Source organism: Zootoca vivipara, chromosome 2, assembly GCF_965207765.1.
Source record: "Zootoca vivipara chromosome 2, rZooViv2.hap1.1, whole genome shotgun sequence".
In the NCBI taxonomy this organism is placed as follows: domain Eukaryota; kingdom Metazoa; phylum Chordata; class Lepidosauria; order Squamata; family Lacertidae; genus Zootoca; species Zootoca vivipara.
In genome coordinates, this window is record NC_142584.1 from 77022475 (window position 1) to 77044754 (window position 22280).

The 22280-nt window shown below is 42.0% G+C and overlaps 1 protein-coding gene across 5 annotated transcripts in view; it reads right to left on the minus strand.

Moving 5' to 3' along the window:
• Nucleotides 1-22280, minus strand: part of PTPDC1 (protein tyrosine phosphatase domain containing 1) — a 39798-nt gene that overhangs the window by 10630 nt on the left and 6888 nt on the right. For 2 of the 5 annotated variants that reach the window (XM_035106297.3, XM_088662217.1), the window contains exons 2-5: nt 6392-6484; nt 1400-1571; nt 586-666; nt 279-397 (exon numbers count right to left, since the gene is read on the minus strand). In XM_035106297.3, the coding sequence (XP_034962188.3) occupies nt 279-397; nt 586-666; nt 1400-1571; nt 6392-6476 (457 nt within the window). In that variant the 5' untranslated portion in view covers nt 6477-6484. Of the gene's footprint in view, nt 1-278; nt 398-585; nt 667-1399; nt 1572-1972; nt 2294-6391; nt 6485-22280 lie in introns of those variants that run through there. The other 3 variants (XM_088662218.1, XM_088662219.1, XM_035106296.3) reach the window with 2 other exon arrangements.

The window sequence follows — 22280 nt, forward strand, 5'->3', positions numbered from 1 at the left end:
GCAAAATTAATTGCTTTGCCAATGTGCGAAATGCACAGCTGCGGATACTAAAGACAGCTATCCATTCTCAGCTGCTTATTTTATGGCTGTTTATGAGATTTAGTATCAATAATGCTCTATAGTGGAGCGGTGTATTTCTTCAACTTTCTCATTAGGTGCAAGTTATTTTCTTTGGCAAACATTTCTCAGCTAGCTGCCACCAAGAAGTAGGTGGCAGAAACAGCCTGTAAGCACAACACTTTATAATTAACAAGGAACAACAGCAGGAGCAAACTTACTTCCCGCCTCCATGAAAGCTTCAGGAAGGTAGGTGAAACCACTCTCTTGTTCCAGTGGATTCCCGCAGCTAGCATGTTCTCCAGGACGCTGAAGGTTAATTACTGTTTTTATGCCACATCTTAGGCAAAGAAAAAGAAGGCACATTATTGAGCTCTGCATGCTTTTTCACAATCAATATCCCCACCAACGTTCCTTCTTACTTCAGAGTTGTTATGAACAGTTCCAAACCAACGCAGAAAAGAAATAATAGGTCAGCTTTACAGCTGTAAGAACTGCAATAATTCATTACCAGTCTATTTCTTTTACCTTTGAAACTGCTCGATAATATTATATTTTTCAATAAGTTCTGTTGATGGTCGAGACATGGCTAAAATGTTATCTGTTATCCTGCAAAGGAGCAGGGAGAGAAGAAGTGAGCAGTTATGGGTTAAAATACTTCCTAGCTGGTGTTCAGCTGTAATTTTCTAATAACAAACCATGCCACCTTACATAACTATGTGCTTTTAAACCATTTAATGTCTATTATCTCTAGTTGAAAAACGTTATGTAACAAAATTACATTATGATGCAAGATACTGTGATAATAATGTAGGTAGCACAGAATATGCAGATTTCTATTTCTATATCCATGCACAAAATAACTACACATTTCTTTAAAATGTTCTTTTAACAGCTTTATAAAATAGCACTCTAGTGCTTGGGAATGCTATCATTACATGTAAATCTTACTATTCAATTATAAAATTTCAATTAAATTAAAATATGGTTTGTTACAAAAAGCAAAAGTCAATGCTACCAATAGCATTTTAACATGCACATTTTGAATATAAGTCAAAGACACAGAATTCAAAAGGAACCTTACCTGTTCCACATATGTAGTTCATGTAAAATATGATTACTGGCACTGTATTTAAGCTGGTCTGCACATCTAAAACATAAAGTATCTAAATCTATATAAAACTAGTTCTCTTTCGCTGACTGTTGAGCCTGATTCTAAACTTGTTAACTCAGAGGTTCAGTGGAATTCAATGGGACTTGCTCACAAGTAACTCTGGGTAACCTCTGACATTTAAAAGCAACAGTTTTAGAACTCTAGTAGAAGCTAATTGCTTCACATTACCAGGAAGAGTAAAGCCCTTTCACAGCCTGTTCTTGGTCACTCCACCGAGTTGGATTTTCATATTTGCAAGCACGACCACCGCATGCCATAGAACACTGCATATGACCAGGAATGACATGGCGAAGGCGTTCTCCAACTTTTGTGTATTTCGCAGTCGGACGCCTAGACCTTCCTGCAACACAAAAGGCAAGACCAAGTAAAATATTTCATTATACAACTTTTGTTAATCATATAAAAATGAATGTATGCAGTATATATTTCAAAACAGGCAAAGCAATCAGGATCATGAAAACATTTGCTGGAAACTGGCTTCTGTCATAACGTTTCCCTCTCAAGGGTCTTTGTATGTACGGTAGCAGCCCCTGAATAAAGTAATTGTCAGTCATTATCTAGAAGCAGCAAATGCTTTTTTCTCAACTAAAATGCCTGAAAAATAACATTAAGCTTTTATGAGGATATAAACTGGTAAGTTAAGAGTCAAGAACTTCATCTATGATTAGTTATGAGAACAAGATTCAACACATTGCTATAAAACCCGTCCGGTTTATATAAAGGAAATTGCCAATACTTTACTTTTTTTCTCATGGAAAGCAGCACTTAGCTCCTCGGGGCTTACAGAGGAAATGGCCACCATAACTCTATGCGTAGAAGTCGAGAGGACCTCTACAACAGAGCTCCGTCGCCTTTGGAGTATGCGGAGAAGAGGATCAGAGGAGGAATGTCTCCGGCCCTGAAAAAAGTTGCTAAAAATATTCACTGTCAAGCGTCTTTTGGGTGAGCCTTGCATGGTCACCCACTACTTGAAGCAGTTTAGAAATGCTGTAGGAAGTCAAACTGAATGAGAAGTCTGACTTGCTCAGTACTGAACTTGCACAGAGACATGCATCTTTCTGTATGATCTAATAGCTGTTCAGGATAGGCTGCTCTGTCTCCATAGAAACCAACAATGAACTCACTAGTGGCAGCTACCCTTTTGGCAACTGAATTCCATATACATTGATTCTGTGTGGGACAAACTGTTCCACTGCCGATGAGGATTAGAATCACTTGAAGCAGATAATTCCAAACTGGAGCAGGACTCCCAAATAGTTTACCATGAACAGGACAGGTTTCTGGAATTTGAAGTAAAGACCTCAACAGCCAGGACAAGAAGAGGCTTCTTTTTAATAAAACAAAAACAAAAAAACCTCAGAAATTAACACAATTCAAGAAATCATGACTAAGGTGTCAACGAACATACCATGCCGGATTGGAAGATGAAAATCAGAAGTGCGTGGAGAGCCTTATGTAAAAGGATGAAAAGGGGAATCAACCTTTTCTTGGAGAGAAATTATATAACACACTCATTTCCCCAGCAAAATAACTATCATGCATTTTAATTTTAATGCTAGTGTAGAAATAAAGCTTTCTAAAGAAACACTAAGATCTGTAAAGTATTTTATCAGCAGGAATAAAAAGCAACACTACTCTATCAAAAAAAGTTATCCTGCTAATTTATGAGATCTGTAAAAGAATGTATAGATACTACTTGAAGGGTGAAAGAAACAGATGAGGGATAAAATTATTCCTCGTTGTATGAACAACAACAAAGCAATCCAAAGAGGTCCTGCCAGTATCTGGGAGCACTTATCATCAAAGAATATGTCAGCAATCCAAAAATGGATTTATTCATTTACTTACTTAGTCTCCAGCAGGAATTTCTACACTGTGAGTTCCCAATGCATAAGAGATACACAACAGACTGCACTCTTAAGTACATGCCTGTCACAGCACATTGCACCACCAGAGTATTTCTGTGAATATACCTTATATTTCCACCAGAAACCACTAGAAGTCACTCATATTCTTTTAGTCCAACTGAGGTTCTTAACTATAATTTAACGGCAAAACAGGACAAGTCGTTTTAAAAGGTGTTGGACTACATCACAAATGAACAGAGACATAGGATTCTTATCTCATTATACATGATCAAGCTTTCTTTAGCACCTCAGCCCTTGCTTTTTCCTGCAAGACCAATTGCAGTCATTAACAGTCGTTAACAGTCAACCACAGGTTTACCATTCCTATCAGCCCCATTCCCATTCCCATCACCGCCCCCCACCCTCTGACTATACATAAGGGTCTGGTGACTTCTGTTTCAGTGTATCTGAAGAAGTGTGCATGCACACGAAAGCTCATACCTATGACAAACTTACCTATACTCTATACCTATACCTATACTCTATACCTATGACAAACTTACCTATACTCTATACCTATGACAAACTTAGTTGGGACCCAGGTGGCGCTGTGGGTTAAACCACAGAGTCTAGGGCTTGCTGATCAGAAGGTCGGCGGTTCGAATCCCTGCAACGGGGTGAGCTCCCGTTGCTCGGTCCCAGCTCCTGCCCACCTAGCAGTTCGAAAGCACATCAAAGTGCAAGTAGATAAATAGGGACCACTCCGGCAGGAAGGTAAACAGCATTTCCGTGTGCTGCTCTGGTTCGCCAGAAGCAGCTTAGTCATGCCGGCCACATGACCCGGAAGCTGTCTGCGGACAAACGCCGGCTCCCTCGACCTATAGAGCGAGATGAGCGCCGCAACCCCAGAGTCGGACACGACTGGACCTGATGGTCAGGGGCCCCTTTACCCTTTACCTTTAAGGTGCTACTGGAAGGATTTTTTATTATTATTTTGATCACAAATGGAGTTACTGGAAATCTTGTAGCTGTGCCAACTGGTTCACATAGCTTTCAACTTCCTTTTTGTCTACACCCCAGTTTATACATTTCCCAACCCAAATGGCCCTCTCAGCACAGCCATGTGTAGGAAGTCATGCATAACCTGGAGCAGCCATACTGGTTCCCAATCCTCAGCTCCTACTTATGTAATTTCTCCCCCTGCCCAACCTTTTTGAAGGAACAGAAATCAGGTGAAAGAATAGATAAAGAAATCCAAAAGGTACAGACTCCTCCACAGAATCAAAACCATCTCTCTCTTTCACATTAAAAGAAACATTTATTTGTAATATTTAGAGGTGCCCAGAACCTGGCATGATGTTGCTGAAACAGCAAATAGTGATCACAGTGCTATCCAAAGTAGCTCCTTGTGGTAACGAGGTGGAGAGAGTTCTCATCCCAGGTCTCCGATCATTTTTTATTTATTTATTGACAATTAGGAACATGAGATTTGGACATGAGAAAAAAGGCCTAATCACATTCAGCAACTTTTGTTTTCTTAATTCACTGACCTTAAAAGCACTCTGCCAAAATGATGAATCAGAATTACAAGTCATGACAATGGTCATTTGTTATCCTGCATTGTCAATATCATCCCACTGTTACATTCTGTTCTAGCACTGCTTCTGGTGCAACTGCCAATTTTCCACCCTAGTCCCTCCTATGAAGTGTATCGGAGGAGAAACAGGGGGAACCTCCTCCACTGGGTAATATCTATAGCTATATCTCTAAACTTGTACAAAACCAGAAAACTGCAGAAGCAAATTTACAATTGCTTGACTTGTGTACTTTTGCACACCTCTGGGGCGGGGATTTGTTTTTATTTTATTTTAAACCAGGTTCAGCAGATTAGAATCAACAAATTTAAAAGCAAGGGAAACACAAATAGGAACATCTATGGGAAAGACCAATGTTGCTTCTCATATACAAATCCAAGTTATGTGTGGGTGTGGGACTAGGGCTGGGCGATATCTGGTTTTCAACATCACGATATATCACCAGTTAAACATCACAAAATCTTGATATATCACAATATAGATCTGTGGCAGTGGAGTGCCTTGCTGGGCCTTTCCGCGGGGACAGAAGGTTCCACCGTACCTCCTCATGGTGACAGAGGGTGGGCCACACTTCCCTGCATCAGCAGAGGGCCTTGACAAGGCTCCCTGCAGCGGTGGAAGGCCTTAAAATGTAAGGAAGTAGTAGATTTAATAAAAAAATTAAATAAACTTCCATATAATAGATTTAATATATTTTCAACTAATTTATGAGTAGTTTAAGTGATTCACTAGTCAAGCTGCATCTGCTTTCCCACTCAAGAGGTCTCAGTGGAATCTATGTCTGCATAAGCCCCACTGAATTCAACTAAACTTATTTCTACTTTCCTTGGGAGTAAGGCTCATTGAATTGGGCTTGCTTGTGAGTAGATACGCATTCGCCTGCACTGCTTATTGAAAAGCACCCTCCCCATCATTCTCACATAGTATACAACCTCCCATTTTAGCAGAAGGCAGTCAGCTAAATCTTCTCCCCAACATTCCCGCCCCACAGAAGCCCCCCCCCCCAAAGCCCTCATCCCACCGATCTCTCCCTTTTTATCAAAGGGAAGGAGGGAGGACAAGCAAGCAAAAATATAGTACCCAATAAACAAACAACAAACATTCCTTTTTAATATAGAGGAAAGCTATTTAGGGGGAACAAACAACATCACAACCAGCAAAAGAAAATAAAAACTCTTCCTCTTCTTTTTTTCACTGGTGGGGGTGAGTGTAAAGGAAGAAATAAGTGCTTTCCAGTTTTTTGTTTACTTTGCCACAGAATCTGTGATTGTCTAGCCATGGGGGGGGGGGGTCCTCCTGTATTATTAGCAGGCTCTGCATAAGTAGGTAGCTGAGCTCTAAGTGGAAAGATATGGGTGAAGCTGAAAGAGTTTTCTGGTTTATGTGACGGCTTATTGCCATTTCTTATGGCTAGGAGCTACCCCCCCCCCCACCCGAAGCTGTTAAGTCTCCACCTTTTGTTCACCGGTATATTACCTTGTTGAAACACTTATCATAATGTTATTTCAATACCGGTACTCAATGATATGGCAATTTAGCCCCTGCTCCAATTTAATATAAAGAAGAGGAGAAAATGAACTGAAAGCTAAATAATGCTCAAATTTGGACATGCCCTTAGTTTCTTCAAATCTAGGTTTTGCAAGAATAGCTTGGGGTTTTCCCATTGTTTTATCCCACATTTTAATTTACTAAGAATAGCTCCCCCCAAGCCCACTTACCTGAACTCATGGTTGCAAGATATGCACTGCTTGATACCAGAGAACAGTAGGGTAATTCATTTTGCAACATAACTCCTGCAGCCATCGCAGTACCTGTTGAAACAACATTTGCCACAGTAGCCTTAGTTCTGGATTGTTGCATATCTTCAAAAATAGCCAGAGGAGGAAAGCCAAGGTGGAACATACTGTTGCAACCCCCCCCCCAAATCTCTGAGCAGTGCAAGATCCAGGGGGTCCAGGCGCTTACCCAGGATCTGTGTCTCCTTTGGAATGAGGCACAGCAGAGACTGGTGGTTTTATGATACAAGGTATTTAAACACACATATATAACCTGAACCTACGAAGGAGAGATTCACAGCATCAACACCCCAAAAGGGTCTTGGTCCCACAGCCTTGGATTCCAGCAGAAATCAGCCATGACTTTCTCTTTTGACTTTCCAGCCTGCTTCATTTTCCTCTAGGTCACATCGCAGCCAACTCTTCTTTCAAAGACTCAGGCTTTGTTTTTCCAACTGTCTAAGCCAGGGGTAGGCAACCTAAGGCCCGGGGGTCGCATGCGGCCCAATCACCTTCTCAATCTGGCCTGTAGACAGTCCGGGAATCAGTGTTTTTTTACATGAGTAGAATGTGTCCTTTTATTTAGAATGCACCTCTGGGTTATTTGTAGGGCCTGCCTGGTGATTCTACATGAGTAGAATGTGTGCTTTTATTTAAAATGCATCTCTGGGTTATTTGTGGGGCATAGGAAAGTGTTCACCACCCCAATATAGTCTGCCCCCCCACACGGTCTCAGGGACGGTGGACCAGCCCACAGCTGAAAAAGGTTCCTGACCCCTGGTCTAAGCACTGGGTGAGGGGCCCCACCCATTCGTCATCTGGCACAGAGGACTCTTTACTTTGTTCTCTTTCACAGAGGACTCTTTTCTTTGTTCTCTTAATGACCCATCACCCAGGCGGTTACCTCGTCAGGAAGCTAGCCTGGCTTGATTAGCTGTTAACACTTGCTATGATTATGGTGGCGCTGTGGGTTAAACCACAGAGCCTAGGGCTTGCTGATCAGAAGGTTGGCGGTTCAAATCCCCGTGACAGGGTGAGCTCCCGTTGCTCAGTCTCAGCTCCTGCCAACCTAGCAGTTCAAAAGCATGTCAAGGTATAAGTAGATAAATAGGTACCGCTCCGGCAGGAAGATAAACGCCGTTTCCGTGTGCTGCTCTGATTTCGCCAGAAGCGGCTTAGTCATGCTGGCCACATGACTCAGAAGCTGTACGCCAGCTCCCTCGGCCAATAAAGCGAGATGAGCACCGCAACCCCAGAGTCGTCTGCGACTGGACCTAATGGTCAGGGGTCCCTTTACCTTTTTATGATTATGGGTGTATGGCACCTACAAACTCATATCAATACTATAAGCACCAGATGGTGCAATGTGTAGAAACTGCTGAGTGAAACCACGTACAGTGGTGCCTCGCAAGACAAATTTAATTCGTTCCGCAAGTCAATTCAGTTTGCGAAATATTCGTCTTGCGAATCGCGGTTTCCCATAGGAATGCATTGAAATTTCTTTTTTTTTGCCCATAGGAATGCATTAATTAAATTTCAATGCATTCCTATGGGAAACTGTGATTTGCAAGACGGATTTTTCGCAAAACAAATTCGTCTTGCGAGTCACCATCAGATCGCAAGACGCATTCGTCTTGCGAAAAATTCGTCTTGCAGGGCATTCGTCTTGCAAGGTACCACTGTAAATGACTTGTGTTAAAGGAAGAAGTACTTTCTCAGTCATGAATCTACTGCCAATGAATTTAATGCAGTAGATGACCACTCTGTTCTTAAACTGTTAAGAAGCACTTCTGCGCTAGTTCAGAAAGTGTGAGGTTTGAGCTGCGATTCCAAATTAAATATGGTAAGGCATAATAAAGTCTCTTAAGAAGGCAAATTTAATGCCAATTTTAGATCTGATCTAGATGCATCTAAAAAAAGGTCCTGTCAACTGAAACATCACATCTCCAGAGGACTTGCACATGGAAGCTTTTCCCACAGCGGAGAACACAGTCAATTGCTCTCTACTGAGAGAGTCACGTTATATTGCAACAAGTTTGCAGGCTCTCTTTAAGAGCCGCTCTGTCACGTTTACATACATGTGAGAACAAAGAAGAGGCACTTGAAAGCTCCTCTGGAGGAAAGGAAGGGTGCACATGTGATTAAAAAAGCATGGGTGTGAATAAACCATAAAATCAGTAGAAGTACCCAGAATAGTTTACATACCCAAAATCATATTTAATGTGCATTTCTCAGTGCTGACAACTAGTTCCATGGAAAAATACACATTTGATTAAAGCGTTTTGCATGTTTGTTCTCTAATGGGTTGGAAGAAGAAGAAGAAGAAGAAGAAGAAGAAGAAGAAGAAGAAGAAGAAGAAGAAGAAGAGGAGGAGGAGGAGGAGTCTGTGAGGTGAGTGGGGCTGAGAGACTTCAGAGAAGTGTGACTAGCCCAAGGTCACCTAACAGCTGCATGTGGAGGAGCGGAGACACGAACCCGGCTCCCCAGATTACGAGTCTACCACTCTTAACCACTACACCACACTGGAATGAAAATTACACATGTTACTTTGGCCTGATTTGCACAACACAGTAAGCCAAACTATGGTTTCTTCTTGAGGGCAGGTCATGATTAGTCAGGAGAGAGATTAACCAAAAACCCTGGTTCGGACAACTCGTTACAGACGCAGCATGGCTAGGTGGAAAAAGGGTGGGGGGGGAGCAAAGTTTCTATGAACTCCCTTCCAGAAGCCTGCATTTCTGTGTCGTCCCATTATGTAAAAGGAGACATACTGGGTCATGCAAACTAGGCCTATGTATCGTTTGCCACTTTTGGAAATGCAGGGGATAAATAAATAAGATTTACATAAATTTGGATTTATTTTCTTCTATTCTCACTCCTGAACATACATTTTCTTTTATGCAGACAATGCTATTTCATAGAATCATAGAATCATAGAATCATAGAGTTGGAAGAGACCACAAGGGCCATCCAGTCCAACCCCCTGCCAAGCAGGAAACACCATCAAAGCATTCCTGACAGATGGCTGTCAAGCCTCTGCTTAAAGACCTCCAAAGAAGGAGACTCCACCACACTCCTTGGCAGCAAATTCCACTGCCGAACAGCTCTTACTGTCAGGAAGTTCTTTCTAATGTTTAGGTGGAATTTTCTTTCTTGTAGTTTGAATCCGTTGCTCCGTGTCCGCTTCTCTGGAGCAGCAGAAAACAATCTTTCTCCCTCCTTTATATGACATCCTTTTATATATTTGAACATGGTTATCATATCACCCCTTAACCTTCTCTTCTCCAGGCTAAACATACCCAGCTCCCTAAGCCGTTCCTCATAAGGCATCGTTTCCAGGCCTTTGACCATTTTGGTTGCCCTCTTCTGGACACGTTCCAGCTTATCAGTATCCTTCTTGAACTGTGGTGCCCAGAACTGGACACAATACTCCAGGTGAGGTCTGACCAGAGCAGAATACAGTGGTACTATTACCTCCCTTGATCTAGATGCTATACTCCTATTGATGCAGCCCAGAATTGCATTGGCTTTTTTAGCTGCTGCATCACACTGCTGACTCATGTCAAGTTTGTGGTCAACCAAAACTCCTAGATCCTTTTCACATGTACTGCTCTCAAGCCAGGTGTCTCCCATCCTGTATCTGTGCCTTTCATTTTTTTTGCCCAAGTGTAGTACTTTACATTTCTCCTTGTTAAAATTCATCTTGTTTGCTTTGGCCCAGTTGTCTAATCTGTTAAGGTCATTCTGAAGTGGCTTCCACAAACCTACGAAGTTTTGGTTAAAATACATACATATATATATATATAGAGAGAGAGAGAGAGAGAGAGAGAGAGATGAATTTACTGTCAAGTCAGTTCCAATTTCTGTACTATGAGTAATGCTCAGCCTCTGCATTTATATGAGAAAGGAAAGTGCGATGACTAATCACAATGGAAAACAAGAGCTCTTTAGAACTTCACTTACATATCCACATCAAAAATTGTCAGGAAACACAATTCCCCCCTCTTGTAGCATTGCTCAGTTATTATCTATATATAAAGGTGTTTCATCCTCACTAACAGTTGTCAAAATTGCTACATTTCTTCAAACACGCATAGCTGAAATATGATACAAGTATTATCGAAAAATCCTGATGGGTAGTAAAGTCTGGGAGGGGTATTTTTTATTTCTTCAGATGGAGAACATGAAGGCTCAGGGGCAGGCCGTGTTATGCAGAAAGGTGAAGTAACCTATCTCAGATAGCACTGTGGCAGTGGTGGCAAGACAAAGATCCAGGCAAGAACCAGTGCCTGAATATTGCAGCAAGACTTTGTGAAGTGTTAGCCCTAAGAGGAGAGGCATCATTTGGACTCAGCTTCATGCAGCAAAATATCCTGGGCTAACACAATAACACTAACTTAACAACCTCTACTACAGGGCAAGACAAGGGAAGACTGAAGTAGGGGACATACAGCTTGGTGTCCAGGTAGCTCTCGTTTTGAATACGTAAATGGCCAGGTACACGATGATGGGAAAGGCTTGTGCAGTAGACCCTGGGAAGCCACTGCTTGTCAGAATACAGCTAGAAAAACCAATAGTCTGACTCTGCATAAGACAACGTAAACCAAGACTTATGAGGAACCATTGAAGGAGCTGGGTATATTTAGCCTGGAAAAGAGGAGACTGAGAGGAGATGTGTAAGGGGCTGCTCACATGGAAGATGGAGCAGGCTTGATTTCTCCCACTTGAACAAATGGATTTAAGTTACAAGAAAGGAGATTCTGACTAAACATCAGGAAGAACTTTCTGACAGTAAGAGCTGTTTGACAGTAGAACAGATTCCCACAAGAGGTGGTGGACTCTCCTTCAGTGGAGGTTTTTAAGCAGAGGTTGGATGGCCATCTGTCATAGATGCTTTAGTTGAGATTTGGGAATTAGATGGGGTTGGACTAGGTGGCCCTTGGGGTCCCTTCCAACACTACAATTCTATGAACATCATACAGTGGCTGGAAAATGGACTGTGCCAGCCCAATCTCAGAAATGGAGGGATGATGGGTTTCTTGGGGCGGCCAGGAAGATATCAATGCAAGTTGCATTTATTTATTATTATAAAATGAAGTATCTTTTTTTAACATTACAAAGAGTCTTTTCTTGAACAGAAAGAGTATAAACAGCTATTATTTATATTTACCAACAAAAGGCTTGCATCAACAAATGTTTCATTACATATTTATGTAAATAATTTTGGAAGGTATTGAATAATTAGACAACAATGTTCCATGTTATTTCAGGCCATGTTCCTAATTCTCCTGCAGAGCTAATAAAGCCACATGGCTCTAGATAGGCAGGTTATTGGACTAATCAGATCAACTACATTTATCCATGCAACATGCACCTCCATTGCCATGACAGTTAAGAAACATTAATCTCGGGAGCATGGTTAAATAGAAACGTGTCACCTCACTTTGAACCACACCCTCCCCGCATTGTTGATTTAACACATGTAATGGAAATAAAGCATACAAATACGTATATGCATTTACGTATTTACCTCATGAACAAACACATCATATATGGTCAAGGCACCTATTGTGCTATTCTTAAGGAAGAAACAGCATACTATCAAATGGTTTGTACAGGTGAAACTTGGAAAATTATAGTATCGTTGAAAAGTGCATTTATTTCAGTAATGCATCTTAAAAGGTGAAACCAATATATAAGATAGATGCATGACATGCAAAGCAAGATATGTCAAGCCTTTATTTGTTGTAATTGTAATTATTTGTCGTTAGGCGGGTCAATTATAAATGGAATGTAATTAATGAAATGTAATAGCAATGTTTATTTGTGTTTATTTTTGTATTATGGTAACTATTTCTTTTATTACTGTGGAATTTCCAAAAGAAAGCATTTGTAAAAATTTAAAGAAAAATAAATAGTAATAAGTTGCATTACTGAAATAAATGCACTTTTCAACGATATTCTAATTTTCCAAGTGTCACCTGTAATAGAACATTATTGCACTGCTTGTGTCTGGCTACCATTCAGCAAACATTTCACTAACATGTTGCTCTCTTCCTAGGAACTACTTAATGGGACATATTAATGGACAGAGTTTGTATCAGGTGGCTGTTCTCCCTCTTGGACAATCTACAATCTTCAGATTATTTTCATCATTCTTGATGATGAATATCCAAACAATATAAAGATTACAGCACTGGCATTGCTCTTATTACTTCATCACAACATAATGAACTCACTACTCCTTGTTTGTTTTGTTCTTAACAATTGGTCTTAAACGTCATTGCCTAGCCAGATAATTTCCTGGTTTTGCATAGGCTGCTGGGCTAAACTAATGATTCACTCCAATAGTTAAAGAGGTTATATGTTAAATCCTAGATTACCCCTGCTTCTGTGGCAAATGATGCTGAGAGGTTCCTATATATTAAGGCAAGAGTCTCTGAGCAGGGGCACAAGTGGTCAACTGTTCTAATCCTAATTCTTTACTGATAGCACTTCCTTCTTTATCCCTCATCCATTTAGCGAACAATTTTGAGAGTATTTTTTTGAAAGAGCAATGAGTCAAAAAACAAGATTCAAGACTCAATTGCTTAATGGAAACTCCGGTTCAGTCTTTGTAAATTGACAGATTTTACCAAGGCTCTATTTATTTTGCCTTGCTTTATTTATTTCAATCAGAGCAGGTCCACATGTGTCCCAGTTCTCTGATGCAACAGAATCTGCAAGGAGCAGCCGAATTGTGCCTTTATAGGCGAAGTTCCACTGATCTGCTGTTAGGCACAGAAAGGGGGAACTTTCAACAACCCATTGACCTGATCAGTAGAATTGTGGTTTTTTGAAAGGGCTGTATACATTGCTCTGCTGTTAGACTGGGCGGATTGCAGATGCAATATCTAGTTAGGCTACAATCCAAAACCATGATCATCTGGGTTAGAATGCATGTGGGTGGAGTGGAGGTCTCCCTCCACCTAGCCCAGGATTACTGCACTGCTCCCTGCTCCCCATTCCAGCTGCTGCTCTACTGTCTGGCAGGCTTCCCACTGGCAGTAGCCTATGGGAAAGCCCCGGGGATGGGGCTGAACTGGTATGGGCTTTCCTTGATCCCCAGCCAGCCCCACTGCCCTCACCCAACAGCACCAGGCCCAATGACTATGCCAACTCCAGACTGGTGTTGCCCAGAGCAGGCTTTTGCCTACCCTGCCTTCCACCCTAGTCAACATGAGCAGTGCAGCTGTCGATGCTGTGGTGGTTATGCCACTGCATCATCTCCCACCCCTGCCTGGCTGGGGTTTGAATTCCTCTGCCACAAGTACAATTCTTGTCAGGTTTCAGGGAATCAAATCCCTCCCACGGTAGCAGCCAAGAAGCAGATAAACAAGAAGAGTTCTTAGAAAAAAGTTTCTCTCAGATAATGGTGTTGCTCCGAGTAAAGTCCCACCCCCTCAATCTCTTCTATTCTACATCATCCCTGCGCCAGCTGATCTGAATTTTCTGTCTCTGAGCTTTCTGTTCTACTACTCTCAATGCCTGCCTGGTCCTGGGAGGGGGGGGGTCAGGAATGCTTTCTAAAGACACTGTCTGTCAGCTGTCTCTCCCCTGGTGCATACTCTTCCTGCTGTTCCTCTCCCATTATTTCCCAGCTTCTCCCCTCTGCAGTCTCTGAACTATGACCTTCTGCAAACCACTGTTGTAAATCTATACTGTCCTCCTGTTCTCAGGAAGGTCCGGGGGATGCAATCCCCACCATTCCTCCTCAGTCCATCTGCTGACAACTCTCTTACAAGTGATGCACAACACAGAAGTCTGCTTCTACAAGCATGGAGCACCTGGCTGGATTGGCGCACAAGGAGAGTGCTAGTTAGCAGGCGAAAGGCATCTGAGTCAGAATTTACCCTACAAAAATGGAACTGGTGAAAAATTACTGAATTTATTTTCAGTTATCTACTGATTATCTCAACAAATTATAAATCCACAATTTATCAATCTCTAACATTCTGGGTAATAATAATGGAGATGTTATATATAACAGACAAGAATGATGATGTTCTCAGGGTATGGTCTGAAGGCACCTTGGTGAAGCCACACAGGACTGAGGTTGATCAGTGCCTGATTGGGAAACTACCTCAAAACCACGCACACTTTATCTTGGGTTGCATGATGGAAGAAAGGTGGGAAATAAATGTAAGAAAATAAAACAATAAATAAATCTCATTACTTTTTTTTTTTTTACTCCATGGTTGGGTCAAGTCTACATACCTCCACTTACTCTCTGTGATTAAACTTGGCACATTGACAGTATAAAAAAAATGCTTGCACACAATCTTAGAAATCAAAATAGGTCATATGGGATACTATTTAAAACACAAGAAAGTAATTTGTTTTGCTTTTTTATTGAAAATTTACTAAAAGGAAACAAAAGGAAACCAATACAATAACTTTCAATACACCCATCTTAATTTACACATATAACTCAATATAAGCCATCCAAATAGGTAGCAAGGGTATTAAGGTCTTCCCACCACTGCGTAATAAATGCTGGGTATGTAACTATGTATCCTCCAAGGCTCTTCTTTATTACTGCAAGAACTTACAAAATCCATTCTTGTTATCTTACCATTAATAACCATATAATTTAAATTAAATCTCCAAATATCAAGTTTAAAGTAGCTTTAATTTGTTAGCACTATGCAGGAGTATCCTTGCTGTTAATATACCGTGTTTCCCCTTTTTTAAGACACCGTCTTACAACTTTTTTTTCTCAAAAAAACACACGGTGGCTTATTTTCAGGGGGTGTCTTTTTTTTTTTTAGTGCCGGTACAACTGGGTCCCACTGGCTCAGGACGCTCGGAGCTCTCTTCCGTGCACATTTTCTGCCTCTTCTATTCTCTCCCTTTCCCCTCCTCCCCATCCTGAGTCAAGGGTTCTCCTTCCTTGGAGGCTTCTAAGCAGAGGAGACAGTGCACAGGGGGGGGGGACTTCACTCTGTGAGGTGGATTTAAACCTCGTAGAATGCCGGAGCAGGAGGTATACACAAAGCTGCCCATCGTCATGTCGGTGTAGGTGGGACTGCTTCTCCTCCTGCTTCGGCTTGGCGCTCGCCGCCATGGCTTCAGAGGAGGCGGCCGGGTGTGTGCGTACGCGGAGGTATAGAGGCTGCTCCCTGGGCTCTCTCACACCGGCCGGGGAATGAGGAGGCCGGGACCCGTCCCGCTCCGAGACACTCGTGAGGGAAGCGCGAGGGGGACGAGGCTTGGGTCTGCGCCTCTGGCGTGCGCAACCCCAACTGACGGACCGACGGAAGGAAGGGAAGGGAGGGGGGAAAGGGAAGGAGGGTGAGGGGAGCGGCGTCAGCTCTCGGCAAGGAGGCCGGGGTGGCTGAATGACGAGCCGAAGAGGAACCTGTGCGGCACCTTTTTTCTGTCCTGGGGGGGGGGAGAGAGACGCGATCGCAAACATACAGAGAGAGACAGACACGCACACAGGGGGGGGGAGAGAGAGAGACGCGCACACACACACAGAGAAAGAAACGGACACGCACACACAGAGAGTGTGCGGCGCTGCTTCGCGCTTTGTCCGAGCGCCAACCCGAGAGAGAGAGAGAGAGACGCGCGCACACAGAAAGAGAAACAGACACGCACACACAGAGAGAGCGCCAACCCGAGAGAGAGAGAGAGAGACGTGCACGCATACACAGAAAGAAACGGACACGCACACAGAGAGAGTGTGCGGCGCTGCTTCGCGCTTTGTCCGAGCGCCAACCCGAGAGAGAGAGAGAGAGAGAGACGCGCGCACACAGAAAGAGAAACAGACACGCACACACAGAGAGAGCGCCAACCCGAGAGAGAGAGAGAGACGTGCACGCATACACAGAAAGAAACGGACACGCACACAGAGAGAGTGTGCGGCGCTGCTTCGCGCTTTGTCCGAGCGCCAACCCGAGAGAGAGAGAGAGAGAGAGAGACGCGCACACACAGAAAGAGAAACAGACACGCACACACAGAGAGAGCGCCAACCCGAGAGAGAGAGACGTGCACGCATACACAGAAAGAGAAACGGACACGCACACACAGAGTGCGGCTTTGCTTCGCGCTTTGTCAGCGCTGCAGCCGCTGCCGCTTCCGAGCGCCAACCCGACCTGGCAGGCTTCCTCCTCCTGCCACGGCCGGCATTGCAGGAGCTGGGTCCTGCTGGCTTGTGCCCTTGGTGCTCCGTGCGGCACTGCTGCACGCTTTATCGGCGCTGCAGCAGGAGCCGCCGCTTCCGGGCACTGACCCAACCCGGCAGGCTTCCTTCTCCTGTTGCGGCCGGCATGCTGGGTCCCGCTAGCTGGCTGAGGCGCTTGGTGGTCTTGCTCTGCATGTCGCGGAAGTATGTCTTATTTTCGGGGTATGTCTTACATTTCTCAAATGATTAAAAACCCTGCCATGGCTTACTTTTTGACTACGTATTAAAAAGGGGGAAACACGGTAGCTAGGCAATAAAACAGTGCAGCCTTATCATACAAGTCATATCATGGGATGCTGCTAAGACTTGGGTGCAAGTCTCAGTGGCTACAGTCCAACACAGAGTTAAGCCTGCTTAAACTGACTGAATTCAATGGGCTTAAGTGTGCTTAACTGTACTGGCCAGTCCATAGCCATAGCTATTTATTTTACTTCTAAATTTTTACTTCTAAAATCAGAAACTGGTTGAATTCTTTGCATCTGTTTTCACTGCAGAAAACGTAGGCCAGAATTGAACTGAGGCAAACAGTAGTAAGCAGTTCTCACCTTTCTGACAAATTAAAAATGAACAAATCCTCAGAGTTCTTAAAGTAACACATCCCTAAGATCACCTTCCATACCTGAGGATTGGAAAGTGGCCAATATAGAACCAATTTTTTAAAAAAGGGATCCAGGGAAGATCCAGGAAATGACAGGCTGTTCCTAGTAAAATAGGAACAAACAGATAATAACCCAAGCATATAGAAGAACAAGTAACATAGGGAGCTGCCTTTTACTGAGTTGGGCAATTGGTTCACTGCTTTATTTCTATTGTAGATTAGGGCTGCTTATATCTTTAAAGCAGGCATCCCCAAACTGCGGCCCTCCAGATGTTTTGGCCTACAATTCCCATGATCCCTAGCTAACAGGACCAGTGGTCGGAGAAGATGGGAATTGTAGTCCAAAACATCTGGAGGGCCGAAGTTTGGGGATGCCTGCTTTAGAGTATGAATGTGTTAAGACATTGGTTCAAAAACACCTGTGATTTTATATTTATGCTGCACCGTTATTTCTTTTGTTGTTTATATAATAAATGGAAGCTTCTCTTGAGCATCCAAAAAACCTTTTGTGTGGTATGAATGAACTGTTCAAACAGATCTTTTGAACAGCACTCAGTTGTGACTCCTGCAGAAGTCCCTGTCTCCCATAAGAATGTTTTAGGGTCATGTGTGAAGAACACACAAACTCTACACATGTAACAGCATGTTGTAGATAAAGTGGCATTTCAAATGAAATCATTAATCCCACTGATTGGGACCAAACAGAAGATCCCTGGGTCCATATCAAACTTGCCCCCGCCATGCCTAGGCCATTTCTAGACCAGCCTGCCTTTAAATAAGAAGATAAATACTGGCATATAAAGAATGGAAAAACAGAGGTTTATACTTACTCTATAAAGGCAAAGCAATAGGTAAAGAAAGGTTAAAGGAAAATCGAAATGATCTGCACCACAATTGGCTCCAGATTCTCCAATGTTGTTCATTTGCAGTTGTTTGTTCTCTTATGACATTTGAGACAAGGTGTATTGAATCCCACTATGATATGAAAGATGTGGTTTCATTGATTTATGGTGTGCTCATGGAATCTTATATCGGGAATGCAAAAGCTTTGCACATAGTATGAGAGACTGAAATAGTCAAAGAAATCAATTATAATGAGTGGGAAGGCATATGAAGGACCCCACCTTTAAGAACCATTTCATCTCGCCTTCAAGAAGCTTCTTTGAAGGTCATCCTCTGGTGGTATTGGACTCCGGTTTGCTTAGCAAAAATCAACAAATCCTTATACCCTCTTTGTGGGAGGGGATGTGGGAATAGGGGAACATATTTTCATGCTTGGTGGGAATGTAAATTTGTCCACACATTTTGGACAAATGTCTTCAGTATCATTTCTAAAATTGCTACACAACCTCTCTTGCCAAATCTAGCTTTAGCCCTGCTCTCATTAAATCTAGATTCTGATCTTACTATTCAACATAAAGATCTAATTTTCTTTTTACTGACGGCTGCACATTTGGTGATAGTGTATTTTTGAAAATCCCAGTTTGATTCAAAAATATCCGGGACGTGGCTGTTTCAGAGCGATTAACTGGGCTTAGAAGGGTAGCAAAAGGTGTTATAATGATGAAACCTGGTCCCCCTTCTTTTCTTACATAAGGGAAGTTGATAGCAAATCTCTTCCACTAATTTCACAAACATGTCTGTAGAGAGCCTATACTGGCTATTAATGCTCTAAGGTTATGTAAAATGATGTTATTTATTATTTATTATTTATTATTTATATACCTCACTATTCCCAGAGGTCTAAAGACAGTTCACAGAATAATGTCATGTTGTTGTTGTTTTGTGTATACTGTATTAATTTGAGTAAAATAAAGGAAGACACAAATGGGAAGAGTGCTTTGGGGCTCTTATCCTGCTTGCAGGTTTCTATAGGCATCTGGTTCATCACTGTAACAACAGGATGCTAGACCAGATGGGCCTTTGGTCTTGTTATGTTCTTTTCTTAAGTATCTCAGGAAAACCACGGCTTGGAAGTGATGAAGTTCCAAGGAATGCAATTTAAAATCCAGCTGCACAGCTTCAGATAGTGGTTTTACTGATATTGCAGACTAAGCAACCGACTACTTGTCATCTGTTCCGCAAATGGTACTGACAGGAAGTGGGAAAGGAACTTATGCATTATGTGATCACATCACAGAGTTGTTCTCTGACTCCTGCCAGCGCCATTTTCTATTTGGTAGTGGAGCACCCAGACAGCTACTACCACTTTCCTAGAGAACAGTGTGGCCAGCTGCTCCATTCACCAAGCAAGCAGTTGGGTAGACAAGCAGAGCAGGAAAGGGCAGTTACACTGAAACAATGGCAAATGGGGAGAAGCAAAGCCATGGCAGCAGAAGGAGGAAGCCACCATAAGGCATCTCACCAGGGCTGCCTCAAACCATAGCTGCCAAGTTTTCCCTTTTCTCACGAGGAAGCCTATTCAGCATAAGGAGAAATCCCTTTAAAAAAGGGATAACTTGACAGCTATGCCTCAAACCATTGCTGCAGGCAATGGGAAGCCAGTGCCAGAATCCACGGGTGCCTTTTCTCACCCCAGCAACTTATTTTTTCCTTCTGGCAGAAGTCTCTCAAGTTGCTCTGGAAGGCCTTCCAGAGTTTTAGGGGGACACAGTATTCTGCTGCCAGAGAGATTCGCTGAAAAGATATGAGCTAATACAGCTGCAACCGATGGAAAGAGCAGATGGTGATACATCTATAGCAACAGCAGTTTAAATAAGGCAAGTGCCAAAGGTGCACGCTTGCAACGCTGCCTGCCAGCTGTTAAAGTGAGCTTAAGAATCATAGCTGGCTCAATACTGGCCAAAAGGTCACTAGGACACACGTAAATGGAACGTGAACTGCCTGGGTCCTTTTCTTGGCTTGCTAATAGTTGTTGTGCCACATCTGTCAGAAAAATCCATTTCTAGAGCAGAAATCTTGGTGTATTGAGGTGAGGGTCAGCAAAAGAACCAGTGTACCCAAGCTCTATATACACAGCTATAGCCCCTCAGTCTCACAGTTACAAAACTGGAAGTACATAAACTACAATTCTTGAAGCTTATGTACCCAACTTTTTTTTTAAAAAAAGGAACATTCCAGCCACAATACAATCCCTGTCCGAAGATGAAAGACAAGGTGCAAGACTAAATATCTAGGTTAATCATGTGAGATGGTGGCAGAAAAATAATCACTATGTGTAAGACAAGGACCAGAAGAAAAGTTGAAAATTGTCTTTGATTTGCTGAAAACCATTCACCATCTCTTTTAGTCACAACTGATTTTCACTTAATCAGTAAGCACCATGTTTAGGTAGAGCCAGGGCTGCTTATAAATGCAGACAAAAGGAATAAAGACAGTCAATTTAATTGGTGATACGTGGTGTTCTATGGTAGTTCAGTGTTTCAAACTGCCATGCATTAACGGCAAAAACTTGAATGCTAAATGACAGAAATTAATTAGCAGTAAGTAATCCACTGTCAGTATCATTATGGCAGGATGCAACGTAACAATTTTCAGATATTTTACAGTATCTTGAACAGGCTTCCAGCCAGTAATTAACACAGAAAACTATAACAAAAGAGTGTGGAAAACTGAATACATTAACTGCTTCAAAAACAAACAAAAAAAGCTGACATTTTCCACCTTTTCCAGTTTTAAATGGGAATTAGAATCATTATGTTCTATGATTAAATGTATTAAATAGCTTTATCATTACAGTTGTTTTAGAGCTGTCCTCTATGCTTACAGTTCTCTTGTATTTGAACATTTCAAATGCCCAGAATTAAAGTTAACCTCCTATTTTACAAGCAGATCATTCACAGTAATTGCAGCTTGCTAGCCTTACCTGTAACCCAGTAAAAAGAATTGGTAATACTAGTTGATCCTTTCATTACTACCAGTTTTGACCAATCACAAGAACAGCAGTGTAGAAATACAGAAGAGTTCTGCTGGGTGCTGCAGTTTTTGCTGCTGTTAATTGGATTTGTAAATGGTAATCTGGGAGGAGCCAGTAGCAGCCTACTTTTTTCTCTTCAACCTACATGCGGACCACTAAATGGGCTATGCAGATAATTATCCCAAATACTGCTTTCTTGGGTCTGGCCTATATTATAAATAGGTTTTCAACAAACAGGTCATAGTAAGCCATTGCAATGCAGTATTCTTCCTTGTTATTTTTGAAGTTAATTAATTCAAAACTGCCAGTTAAGATACACACCTTAATTCAGCAATTTTAGGTATCCGACAAGCATTTCTTGATGAACACTTATATTAAAAGTTAATAATGAAAAGGAAAATGAAGTTAACCATTTTGAAATAAGAATGCCTTTCTTATCTAGAAAGCACCCCTTTATTCTTAAGAAGTAAATGAAGTTTACCACTTTGGAACAGTGATTATAGTTTCACACTCTAATATTTATAATATAATATTTATATTAAAACAGATTATGTTTTCGTACTACCTCTCTAGAGTGTTTTGCTTCCTCCTGTGACTTTTTAAACACAGAGTTTGGAAGATAAAGCTAAGTTAACTAGGTTGAGCATGGTAAAAGCAACTTTGTATATATCCCTATACTGTAATGTTACTTGCCTGTTGAAGGCTGGCACAGGAGCAATGGAGAGCTCAGACCCTCTTCCAGCAGTCTGTTGAGCATTTATTTATTATTACGGTCGAGGACCAGCTCTTAGAAGTAAAATAAAATAAAAATAAAAATAAAACGGATCCCTTTGAAAAAACAGTTTCCGGGAGCATAACGTATAAAAGTCGCTTTGAACAAGATTTAAAAGAAAATTATTAATTATATAACAATGCTAAAAGTTTAACCCTTAAAATAGTGACTGCAGAAAGCTGAGCCTAGCTCACTAGTCTGTTGAGCATAAAAAGGGTCCTCCCTTTTCCACTAACCCACTCACTCACCTCATGGCTACTAGCAGCTGCTTAAATAACAGGCTAGTGTTTTGTTTTGTTTTTTTTAACTGCAGCTGCCAGCATCTGTTAAGGCAAGTTTGTAAGGCATCCCTTTGGTAAA